Source organism: Haemaphysalis longicornis, unplaced genomic scaffold, assembly GCF_048455015.1.
Source record: "Haemaphysalis longicornis isolate Haplotype H1 unplaced genomic scaffold, Haemaphysalis longicornis Haplotype H1 scaffold_2, whole genome shotgun sequence".
Lineage (NCBI taxonomy): Eukaryota > Metazoa > Arthropoda > Arachnida > Ixodida > Ixodidae > Haemaphysalis > Haemaphysalis longicornis.
This window is the reverse complement of record NW_027526295.1, coordinates 258,193,335-258,206,047: the sequence shown is the minus strand read 5'-3', so window position 1 is coordinate 258,206,047 and position 12,713 is coordinate 258,193,335. Positions and strand designations below refer to the sequence as shown.

The following is a 12,713-nucleotide window of genomic DNA, read 5'->3' as shown; positions in this document are numbered from 1 at the left end:
GATTCAAGACGTCGCCAATGAGAACAGGCCAGATTTTATTACGATGCCAGCTAGCGAGATGGAAAGTCACTTGCGACCTGAACCACAGCCGACTACACACTGCACGACACTCTAAACTCGTTCTTGCATGAAGTGCTCTTGAAAGTAGGCATCGGGCCTGCAATTTACATGCTTGTTAGAGCAAATAACGTTTAACCGCATTTCAAATCTCGCCACATGTTCATGGGTGGTCGCTTGAAAGGCCCAGTTTTACCTGACACGTCGAATTATTCAAGTTCAGGTTTTATAAGCAGTCTAAGACGTAATGACAGACGTCAGCTCAACTGCGGAGCGTCGCTTCGGAATGGGATTGCTCCATAGAATGGGCGAAAATGTGCCTACTGCCTCTCCTACATGGGGTGCGAGCAGACAGTGCATGCGCATACGTTTTCTCCCAGCTTTGAAGAGGGAATGTGAGGAGAGCCTACACCTGGCGATCGTCCTAGAGGGCGTGCCGTTGTTTTGCTCCTTCCTTCGTTTGTTACGAGGTCAGATAGCAATGTAAACAGGCAAAGGCGGGTTCGCATCATGATGCTTCTTCCGACCGATAGGGTGACCTTCATGCCACCTCCCGATGGCCGCTACGGAGTGCCCCAGTCGGATGGCAACTGGTCGGGGCTAATGGGAATGTTGGTGCGCAACGTGAGTAAAATGCATCATTTTTTATGTTTAGGTATTATCCGAAGCACAATACGCATCGCGTATGTGTTTCTCTCACGAATAGTTGTTTTTCCGTAAATCTGCTTCGCTGGCGTAATGTGAGTAAGTGCAGCTGTAGTCAGACTCGGAAGTGTTTCTGTACAACTCAATGCTGTCGCTGACATCGGAGCACTTCTAAATCATAAGTATTTTCAACCTTCTTTCAACCTTGAATTGATAAGTGTATTGTTCTAAAAGAAGTGTGCAATAGTTTGAGAAAGGTACGTTGGTCCTCAGGGGTTGCCGAGAACTTCTGTGTGGTCGACTCTCGAATGGGTGCACTCGAAATTAATGGAAATCACGAAGAAGCCAGAATTTAGCCCAAAGCTCATGCTCTCAGCACAGGGACACGTAATAAGAAAAGAAATGGGGACCCTGTTTGCATTCATCAGAAGCACAGAGGGTCAGGACAGAGGTCCTAGAGCTTCAAGATGCTCTTGTAGACATTTGGCTGTTCAGCTTATAATCAGGGGCCAAATTGATAAAAAAAGCAGCACAATTTCGCTTTAATGGGCAGAAAGGGCGTGTCGTAGTGGACAGCAGCATATTAATTCAGGGAACATTTCCAAACGATTTGCTTTCTTTGCGTCCAGTCATCTCTCTTAAAAACTGCTTTCGAGACTGGGGATCAGGCTTGTGGCCGCACGCTGAACATAAGAATTCTTTTGCCGGATAGCCACCACTGCTATAGTGGCTGGTATGATTAAGCATGTATTTATCCCTAACGTTTAACGACGTTAATGACAGTTCTTCGATTTATTTGTTTGTGAGACCAGTTGCTCACCGTCAGCAAGCCGAGCAAGCAAAGCTTTCCTTTCGTTTTTTTTTTTGTCATCGGCAGACGACTCTTTGCTCGTGGGATGGATATAGGACCATTAAGCAGCTATCATCATTTGACGGTACAGCTCATTAGTGCCTTTATTGGTGTTCTTCAGTGATTGACCATGAGCGAGCATATTTTGTCGGCCTCCCAGTTAGGCACACGGAATAAAGACTGGCGAAATTGGAGGTGTACACGCTGACGTTGCAGGTGGTTGCTTTCCCTAGACGCTCCACGACAGTTGTCGCGAAGCGTATACGTGATGCGTGGCTTGAGCGTCTCAACTGTTGGTTCTTGTCAGGAGGCAGACATATCGCCTGGACCTTTCCTAATGACCACCGAGCGAGTGCGGGCAGCCAACCCTACTTTCCCCTGGGCCTACGAAGACATGGTGATCTTCGCCGGGAGGCCCTTGCGCTTCGCCAAGAACGTCTTCGGTTTCTTGAAGGCCTTTTCCGGTCCTGTCTGGGCGGCGACGGCCAGTACTCTCTTCGCCACCTGGCTTGCCTTTGTGGCTGTTCGGGCAAAGAACCCATCAGAAGGGGCTTGGACCACGCGTTTGTCCAGCTCTTTCGGGACTCTCGTCAGACCCCTCCTTTCCCAAGGTTTGTTGCTGTGCTTTAATTTTGCTACTCCGCTTTATAATTGCCCGTCAATGTGTACTCGGGATGGGCATATCAGCCAAGCGATGTCCGCTGAAACCCAAAAAAAGCCTCCCTCTCTGTAGTTTTCAGCGCTGCGCACTTTCGTCCCCGCAAATAAAGATAGCGCGATAGCACCATTGATTTACTCCCTGTTTCCGGCACAATTTATGTTTCAAATCTTACATGCGCAAAGCTAAATGGCAAACAAATGTCACCTTAATGCGGTTCCTTAGAAAAGAAATCAATGTTTTCTTTAAGGGTATTGAACGCTCTTTCCCGGCATTGGATGGCACGTGGTTTTCATTCTTCACATTAAAAGAATTAAGAGCTGGAGAATAATAATAGACTTCTTAACAAGTTCTGCTCGCTTTTTTTAATTTATGGCCTATTTTTGACACTTTTCCGGCTGTATTCTGCTTCACTATTTAAGTTTAGACCTTATTTCACTTTCAGTAACATTCACTTCAAAAAACAAATCTTGTGGTTCAACAGCCAAAAACAATTCTGAAGTGAATCTTTTCTGACAATCCCATACCATGAGGTAGAGGGTGCCAGGTTGGGAATAGAAGTAAAGGTAGCTTAGAAGAGGGTAGGGTATATGGCACATGTAGGAGAGTGCTGTGGGGATGGGAACTCGTCTGAAGCCGGTGAAAGTGGAATAAAACAAAATAATTTTCCTCCGTATAAACCCACACTTCATAGAGCAGCTGAAAAGTTCAATAAAGAAGTCGGTAACGTATGTCTGCTGTCATCTAAAAAAACTACACAACTCGTTAAAACTACGCAACATGTGTACACCCACGTACTATTCTGTTTGCGACGCTAACAGTTTTGAAGCCAGTATTTCACGCTTTTGTTTACAGCGATTGATATGCATGGGTTTTTAAAGAATACATTGACGTGAGGAATAGACCTCATCTCACCACTTTAGCTGCTGAATTCTATAATATGTAGTCATTCTATTTTAGTTTTCCTTTTGCCGACTTGAATCTTTTTTTTTTTCAAATAAAAAGTGCCTTCTAAAGCGCCCCTGCACTCGTACTACACTATTCACCTGAGTGACATCGGCTGTGGCGGCACCGTGATAGTATGTCCGTAAAGAAAAACTACGCCGATTGCGTATCCATCTAACCTCTATTATGTGGACATGAACAATGACGCAATATAAACCACAAACATGACGAGAACCTATAATCAATAGGGTCATAGCGTCAAGTCTAATTGCTAAACTGTATAACGTTGTCGCAGAAGCTACTAAGGAAGCCGCAATATTTGCCGGTCGTGCCCTCTTGTTCAGGGCTTCACAGATGAATTAAGGCTAGACGTCTGCTGAATCTATGGTGGAGTAAGAGATAACGCGCGTTGAACTACGCGAGTCAGCCCCAAATAAAAATATGAGCAGTCCGTTTCAGGGTCCCTTAAAAATTGCGCACCTACTATTGTCATACAAAAGGGCCTGTAGCGATCCCTTCATGTTCTTGCGACATACACCGACCGCATGCACGCAGGGGCCGAACACCTGCCGGATGCAACGCTTCCGAGGGCTCTGGTCACAGTGTGGTTCCTCGGCATCATCGTCCTCCGTACGTCGTTCCTCGGGGAAATGAAAGCGGCTCTCGTCGTGAGGGCGGACGTGACAAGCATACGTGGCATGGAGGATGTCGCCAAGGACGACAGAGTCACGCCTATCGTCCTGAGGAGCTCAGGCTTCTACACGGTCCTAAAGGTAGCCCACCGTCTTTTACAGAACCTTCCGTACGAATGACTTCATCGCGAACATACTGCATGACGCATGTTCGAGTAAGAAACGTGAGAGTGCGAAACGAAACAAAATGATTGAAGTGAACGTCCCGCATGAGGCAATATATTTCATATAGCATAGCTCCAGTCCCACCGTGGCCATTTCTACAACTGCGATCCACTTTTCTTGAAAGCTTCGCTGCCTTTAGCATTTTCCCACAGATGACGATTTCTCGGTTTGCTTTAGAAACACGGGGGGAGAAAATTGGCCGGCGAGCAGTGAAGCGACTCAAGAATTATTATGCGTTGCGAACTGTTGTATATACAGGGGCGCAAGTGGATTCCAGAAGATAGAACTCGCTGTCGTTGACTGATGTTACATGTTGCGCTGAATAGCGCTCAGTTTAGGCTGTGGCTGGTGGGATTTCGCTGCTCGTGTGCATGAGTAAGAAAATCAAAGCGCTTTCTTTTGCGTATGTGTGCTTATCTCGTGCTGCGCAATAGCTTAAACACTCTTGCCTTTGGATATTCTATCCGGCAGACAACGCAAACAGAGGCATTCAAGAGTGTCCTGGAAAAGGTTCGACGTCGAAACGGAGAAATGACCAAGGACGAAATGTTCAGCTTGGCAACACTGAGACGAGTCTTGAAGGTACAACATTTTGCCATTTCTAAGAAGCCGCTGGAATTTTTTTGTCACTTATTGCAGAAGAAGGAATCTTCTACCGCTCATATAAGTATATTAAAAGCATTGAACTAAAAATTAGAGCATGATAAACCTAGCGACAAAGAAGCAGCACGACGGGACGAGCGCTTGTCCCGTCGTATTCTTTTGTGTGGTATTTACAATAATACTATTTTTAGCACAAATATATACCAACTTGCAACAATGTGTCTTGAAGTTGTTCTTAAAGGGAAGTTTTCAGTACGCATGTTTTGTGTTCAAAGCGTAAATGGGTTGTTGCTGGTGCTAACGGGGTTTATGGTTAGTATTAAATTTAGGCTTCCTTATGTGCTACGGGGCGTATTGACCTTCAGCCCAGTAGGAACGTCACTGTTTGGCTTGCGTACACACCCGATTCCAAGCGCAATAGTTGTCCATTCTTCAGGCTAGTAAATATTTCAGCGTAAAATTGTACGGCAAATTTCCAGGCGGCTGTGTTGCATGCGTAAAAATCAGCACCTCGTGATTTGCCATCCATCATCCTGGAGAGTTTACTGACCGACTGACTGTACGCAACACGACTTCCCAAAAATATTTTATACATAAGGCAGGCGCCTGCGTTCACGGCACTGCGTGATTCTGCCTATTGCTGCTCGCATGATTTTGGACTCTCTCGGATGTTTGCTGCAACGGAGTTTAGCTTCATAGTTTCGTCATTGCTTAGCTCCCAGGAAATGCGAGGTAGAGAAACGGCGACCTTGACATCTGAGCTATACTAATCTGCATCATATACTTACACCGGCTAGCTTGAGCCGGCGCCCTTCGCAAAAAAACGTGCTCCAGCGGGCACTGATCGGACTGGATGCAGGGTGAGGCCGTGATGATCTTCGTCGAGAGTCCCGTAGCCGCCATGGTGGACAGCCGATGCGAGCGGCTGGGACCACTGGACGCCGAGTTCTACTACGCTCCGAGGCCCGTCACCCAGTTGCCCATGGCCATGTTCATGCGCAAGGCACTCGACCCTGCACTGCAGAACGCTGTCGGGGCAATGTGAGCAGCTCTGGCTAAGTATACGCGGGCTCAATTTCGCGACGTCTGCTGGAATGCGAAGTGATGCCGGTGCCGTCGGTCCGGCTCGCTGAAAAAAAAATGTTTAAGTGGCTATATAATTCACGGAAAGATATCAGCATATTTAGCAAAGCACTACCAGGTGCTGATGTGGGGACTTAACGGATGCCAGTTCGCCCAGTAACTATGACTTCGCCGGCGCGCCTTCTTGTGACTAAATACTGGCTGCTCTCCCTAAAAGCTGATGGGATAAGTTGTGGGCACCCTTCCACCCTTCCACCACGCTCCACCCTTCCTGTCACCAGTCGCCTTCAAAGCATAACTCGCTTGCTTACTTCTGCATGTTTATGTTACCAAGGTAGTGCAAACCTTAAATAAGACCCAGACTGGTCTCTACTGGTGCGAGAACCCCTAACAGCTGCAAGGCGCATGTAGTGGGCGTACACAAAAAGAAAGATGTGGTTGATCCCTCTTTCATATTAATCGGTAAAACGCGAAAGTGAACTGTGCCTTCACAGGATCAGTTGAATGTTTATTCTGCATCGAGATGAACTTGTACATCGCTATTTATACTTCGTCGGTATGACACCCTCAGACGCATCAACATTAGACAATAAATTGCACGCGCCGGAGCAATGCGTAAACCCGAATGAAACCACACACGCTCGCAAACAATGCGAACGAAACCGAGGAGTTTGCCTGCGAATAGTTTGGTGAACTCACGGTCCGCTGCAGTGAAAAACATTAGAAGTTGCTTAGCTCGGCTATGCCAGGATATACGTAGCGTGAACTAAAGTTCAGATGGTTATGCTTAGGTTCCCTGGTTGTCTAGCTAGGCTTAGCTGATTATCATGCTTACTGCTGCTAAAACGATTTCCAATTTAATCCAATCCGGTGCAGTCCAGTCCAGTCACTGCTTCCCACGCATGCGCAGCACGGCTCTCCAGGAGCCACGCGAAACGGCTATCAAGCCGCTCCGGCGCACCGTCAGACTTGGCTACTGCGCAATGGAGGCGCACAGCAGGGCACGCGCCGGCGCCAGTGCGTCTGCTGTGGCTATGACGTCACTCCTCTAGAATGCGCAGACCGGCGAATGTGTAGACCCAACTCTCTACTCACCCGTACACCAATTGGATTGGATTTCCGATCCAATCCAATACAATACAATTTAATCCAATCCAATTCTCCTTGCGATTGCGCAGCACGGCCCTTCAAGGTCCACGCGAAACTGCTCAACCTCGGCCAGTGTGGCTTACGCTAGAAAAACATGATTTGCGGGGCTGTATATTGGGTGTGCTTTGCGAGCGACGACTGGCGCGTCTCTTTGGCAAATGTGCGGCCCCGCGTTCCTGCTCCGTGGCGTGTACGGCACACGGTCGCGTCGCGACGAGCTCAGCTGGCGCCAACTGTCGGCGCTCATTAGCATCGTGATGCACTACTTTGCTTCACCTCTCTCAGACGGCAGCACCATCTTAATCTAAATGGAGAAGGTTATATGAAGGATATATGGCGCATTCATACAGCTATCTACGATTAATCTCGTAGCGCAGTCGATAAAGTGCTCGGCACCTACCGTTGCGGCGACGGCGTTCCCGGGTCGAATCCTGGCGCTGACGCGTCGAGCTTTATCTGGCGATGTCATTTCCGTGACGAATATGACGTCAGTAAGATCTTGGTGGACCCAGGCCTAAAACAATATCATGTTAAAAAGGTGCGTGCCAATCCGCCCTTTGGAAGTAATTGGGAAGCGAAGATTTATACACCACCTACCACGGGTGGCTACGGCCCGCTTGCGTTAATCACACCTTACACTGTACCTGTAGCCATCCTGTAGCACGTTCTTTATTATTTCATTTCCGCACGGCGTCCAGAACGGCCTTATGATTGGTGTGGTACACACTCAGACTTTGCGTTTCCGCCGCAGTTATACTCTTCGTGAACGTTAAGCCAATGCATGTTCCACGGATGGTAGTCGGTTGTTCGGTATCGGTGTTACACACGAGTCCAAACTCTTTGAGGATAAAATGAACAAACCACTGGTTTTGAGGTTTCGCAATGTTGACGTTAAAGTCACCGACGACGATCATGGGCGTAGCGTGGTCATCGGTAGTGAAGGCACAATGCGTTCGCATGAGTCGTTTGATATCGGTCTCGGGTGTGTTTGCCGCGACGTAGACAGTGTACATGGCGATGCCATCTCTCGTAGTCACGGGGCACACGTCGCCTCGGCCGATGTCTTGGTCCAGCGTTTCGAGCGTGCGCGTCTGGACGTCGTTGCTAATTTCATCCCTCACGTATATTGCAACGCCCAACGCCCGACTGGCAGCCGCTTTGTTACTAACTCCTATTGCATGCGCAAGGCGCGCACACGGCCGCTACACGTGCCGTGGGAGGAGCGCACAGTGGCATGAGAGGTCGTGTGAAGGAGTTGCGCAAGGCGTGCATGGCCTTGCGGCGCGAAAGGTCGCGTGGCGCTATCACGTGGCAGTCAACGAGAATGCAAGGGGGAAACCTGCAGCTGTGCTCGGTGAGTACACCGTCTGTCTCCCCGTCTATTCGCGCGCTCGTCACTCAATTGGTAAGACAAGGGGCTCTCGCTCCGTGCCTCTATTCGTTCCAGGTTCGATTCCTGGCTGTGCGAGTAATCCTGTGACTCTACGTATCAAAGACACGCAGAGTCACCACTCATCACTTAGTACTGTAGACTGAAAAAAATCTCAGAAGCAGACGAGACAACCACCTTCTTAATTTCTAGTCGCCCCTAAGAAAGATTAATGTCCTCCAATGTAGCATGTAGTACTCCTAGCTTTTTTCTTTCGCTGTTACTCTCTCTCTCTCTCTCCCCGAAGCCGTTAAAATGGCCGAATAGAGGTCGGAAATAATTTGTGGAATGAGTTGGGACGTGAATTGTTTTAAATACATCGCGGCCTGTCAGGGATCAAACAACGAGCTAACAATGTTTAATTAGTATAGTAAAATATGATGCGGACAAAAAAGAAATTTAATATGAAGGTAGGAATTTTGAAATATGGCACCGTTGCGTCAAAGCCGCAACCACGACAGTGTCTTTGTCACCTGGCTGTCTTTCCGCAGTAGTGAGCATTAAGCTTCACGTCATCTGGACATCTCTCCTTTCCTGTTACAGTAAGACAGACCTTTTGCCGTTTTCATGATATGTAAAACAAATCCGTTTAATGCGCAGGACGCGTTCCTGCAAGAAAATGCAGTTGATTTTTTTTTCTTCTCTTACTAACATAATGGCCACGCAATGGGCCGCCTAAAATGTTTTTGAAATGTGCTTTAATCCAAGAAGCATTTCGCTTGCTTCAACACGAAAAAAAAATTCCCCGCATTTCCCCGAGGGGAAGAATGTGAAAGTGCGAATGCACGAGCTGAATTTGCGCGGTTCGGTAATGTTCGCGAAAGAGAGATCACACACACACACACAACTACAAAGAAAGAAAGATGCATTTATTCACAGACACCTATTTGTGTTGTCGTTGTACTTGATTGCTAGAGCGGATCTCATCTTTGAAATTTCGTGTCAGTACTCCTTTAAGCGGGTGCATTAGCCCTTCTCACGCCCGATTCCTGGCCAATCCCCCACGTGGGTATGTGCCATGTCAGCGGCCAGGCAGCGCGCGCCCATCTCCCCCCGTTGCCAAGGAAGACGAGGAGCGCGCGCACCCGCAGCTGTTGCTATGCGGACGGCCGCGGACGCTTCAGGCTCGCTTAAGAAGTGCATTCGCACTTAAAAAACCCTAATCGACTTCTGAGTATTCAGGACACCTTGCCTCGTTAAATGCAAAAACATGTCCTTCAGTCAACAATGTGCGCATTTTTCGCTCTCTTTCCATACCCTATAATCTTTAGTCTACGCGTTTTTTTTTTTTCATGCTGCTATAGTATGTGTGATAAAGTGAGTTGCTCCTCCAGTGACCTTTCCGCTCTTTTATTCATGACGGTATATACCCATACCGATTACGGGTTAGGTATCGAGCAGGACAGAATGAAAGGATATATGGCTTACTTATACGCTCTTTGCGTGCGCAGGATCGAGGTGATGATAGAGCGGGGCTTCCTGGCCAAGTTCTACCGGGACAGCCGCCTCGAGCGACCCCCGTGCCGGCAGCAGACGGCAATGGGTCAGAAACGGGCGAATGCGTCTTCCCAGATGGACTCTCTGCAGGGAGTCTTCCTGGCGTGGTTGGCCGGACTTCTCTGCGCCACGGCCGCCCTCATTTTCGAAGGCGCCTGGCAACAACACTTTGAACGAACGAATGCGCGCCACTGAGACCGGGCTTTTTGTTGTAATCGGCGCACCACGTTCTGCAAATGTTCAATGCGAAGAATTCGAAAAGAATGAAGATCTCGACACCCTAACAGACGCGGCTGTTTGTTTATGTAGCGCTTTATTATTTGTCATTCTGTTCGTCTCAAATCACCAAGTAGGAGTCCCCAAGTTCAAGTTATTGTTGTCGCCCAGAAGACGTCTTGCCTGGCGAAGACAGTTACTTTGTCTGCCGACAATTCACCTATATTGCGTTTAGGGGATCTGTTAAGGAAAGTTTACTTAAGACTTAAAAACTGTCACGCAGGAGCCCTGGACTGAGGGTTTCTTCCGCTTTCGAGCGCGAACCCTCTCTCACTTGAAATGAATGAAGTTTCACCACCACCACCACGCAAAATAAGTGTACAGTCATGGACAATTCAAATACGAACCGCGAAGCGCATGGCTGAAGATACCGGTGCCGTCACCTGGCAGCGGCCGTGGAAAACGCACGGACATGCGCAGTTGAGATGTCGGGTGCGAGATTGCGTGTCCCACTGCGATATGTCATCCTCTCCCCGCTCGCATGCTTGCCTTGTCGCCATGCCGCAAGAGCGCTGCAAGCAGTGAAAGTACCAGCGCTGCTGCAGCTGAAGGTGTTGGTCGCGTTGAGAGCAATGGGCGCGTATTCGCTGGCAGCTGCGGCCAGAGCTTGCGTGGGAAACGCGTGCACGCTCTCGTAAGGCATGCTGTTGAGATCATTATGCTTTCTTGAAGAAAACAATCGCACATATATGGAGCCAAAATAAATGTATGCCGCCTAACTACTGACGGCGCTGCATTGTTCTGCGTTCGTGGTGCAGTGGCTCGGGAATCGAACGATGAACTGGCCGATAAGATTGCGCCTTTGTTTAACGGAGTCATGGCTGAGTCATTTCGCAGAGTTGGTGCTAGTAGCAAACAATAGATATACCACCACAATTCATCTTCAGTGATATAAATTAACTGCAAGCATTGTGTGATCTGGTTAAATTACTGGCAGATTTCTAATATTAACAAAAATTAGGAAGATAGGCAAGTCCAACCATTTTATAGGCCAGTTGCCCTTGCGCAACAATTTTGGCACCCTGCTTTTCTCGTTTATTATTTTTTTTTTTTCAGCCACGTCAGTGCTTGTAGAAATCTGCGGAGCGGGCAGCACTGAGCTTGGTTTGGGAGTGACCCAGGTGTCCATCGTTATTGGCTTACGTTACTGAACCCCGCATGCAAAGCTATGTCGGCAATGTGACGCCGGCACACACCGCGAGCAGGCGCTCGTGTAAGCTGAGCACACAGTGGCCGCAGATACGCAGATACTATCTTGCAGCGCACCGCTAACAATTCTTTCAGCGCTCTTGCGACATAGCGAGAAGGCAAGGGTGCGAGTGAGGAGAGGATGGCATATCGCAGTGGGACACGCAGCCTCGCTCCCGACATCTCAACTGCGCATTTCCGTGCGTTTTTCATGGCCGCTGCCCGGTGACGGCACCGGTATCTTCGGCCATGCGCTCCGCGGTTAGTATTTGAATTGTCCATGACTGTACAGCCGGTAAAAGGCTTGTCTATAACACAGAGTTCGTACTCTCAGCCCTATTTTGCCCCGACGGAGCGGGGATTTGAATAAAACTACTGCGGAATTCTGAAGTCTGAGCCTTTCGCTTTTGCCTCCGACATGTTTGGAACGAGTATGTTTCGGCAGTTTTCGGATGTAGCTGGTTGAAGTTGAAATCGCTGTTATAGACAAGCGTTTTACCGGCTGTACGTCTGAAATTCGCAAGAGTTGTCATAAGAGACAACGAGCGCCTTATTCAAGTATAGTTGGGCTACGTATGTACTGTTTTTTTTTTTTGAAAGCACATTATTTGCTATTTAAACGCGTATAGCCACTTTCAATTGCGTCCATTCACTGTCGTTGCGCGGCCTGTTGTGGCACCGTTGTTGTAACCTTTTGCCAGTATATACATTGCGGTTCTAGACTCGTCTAGTTGTATCGTTGTTAGTATTGCTCATTTGGAAGCCCGAATGTATTTTATAACGTTCGTTCTTGTAACGCAATGTTGTTTGTTCCCGCACATGAATAAAATCACGGTTGTCTGTTGTAGGAATAGTGGAATATTACCGATATTTAAAAAAAAACAGTTTAATTTAACAGCAGAGCTGTTGAAGCTTGAGCTTTGTCCGTTGGAGTTAGCCAGAAAAATACCAAGACAAACACACTCCCCCAGCGCGAGGCGCCCGGCCCGACGTTCGCGAAGTCTGCACATCCGATAGTGACTTACCAGGAGATAACCCAATACTATAGGCTAGAACATTGGCGATAAACCACATTCCCCTTCCCTCCCCCCCCCCCCCCCTTCGCATAAACAGCTCACAAAAGAGCAGGTAAGAATCATCCGCCCGACAAAGGCCCACCTAATCGCCTCTAACCTATACTCCCCGCTGTATCTTTTGCAAGGAGACGGGTATACCCTACCACGTTACATGGACGTGCGCAGGGAGCCCCAAACTGAAGCCAATACGTAGCCCTTCCTGTGAGCTGTGGGAGAGAGTGCTGTCGAACTCCCACCTCGAAGACCAGCTTCGGCTGGGGAAGATAGGCGTCGCAGCGGGCAAGTCTCAAGGAGTCCTGGACACATGACCCCACCCCTCTGTGTTGATTGTAATAAACGTCTATTTCCCCCTCTCTCCCTGTCTCTCTCTCCTGCCGCAAACGCAAGCAGGTGAATGACG

The 12,713-nt window shown here is 48.4% G+C and overlaps 1 protein-coding gene across 1 annotated transcript; it reads left to right on the top strand.

Moving 5' to 3' along the window:
• The first annotated feature begins 567 nt into the window (after nt 1-567).
• Nucleotides 568-10,347, top strand: LOC144168606 (glutamate receptor ionotropic, delta-2-like). Its single transcript, XM_077697554.1, has 5 exons — nt 568-681; nt 1,860-2,040; nt 3,711-3,928; nt 5,475-5,656; nt 9,728-10,347. Exons 1-5 carry the CDS (start codon nt 568-570, stop codon nt 9,966-9,968), a joined length of 936 nt encoding a protein of 311 aa, XP_077553680.1. The 3' UTR covers nt 9,969-10,347.
• Nucleotides 10,348-12,713: the final 2,366 nt, after the last annotated feature.

Excerpts from the sequence above, each read along its gene's own strand:
- LOC144168606 (XM_077697554.1), top strand. The coding sequence starts at position 568 with ATGATGCTTCTTCCGACCGATAGGGTGACCTTCATGCCACCTCCCGAT. Across the intron at positions 3,929-5,474 it reads GCTTCTACACGGTCCTAAAG|GGTGAGGCCGTGATGATCTT; the intron begins GTAGCCCACCGT and ends GACTGGATGCAG. Across the intron at positions 5,657-9,727 it reads CAGAACGCTGTCGGGGCAAT|GATCGAGGTGATGATAGAGC; the intron begins GTGAGCAGCTCT and ends TTGCGTGCGCAG.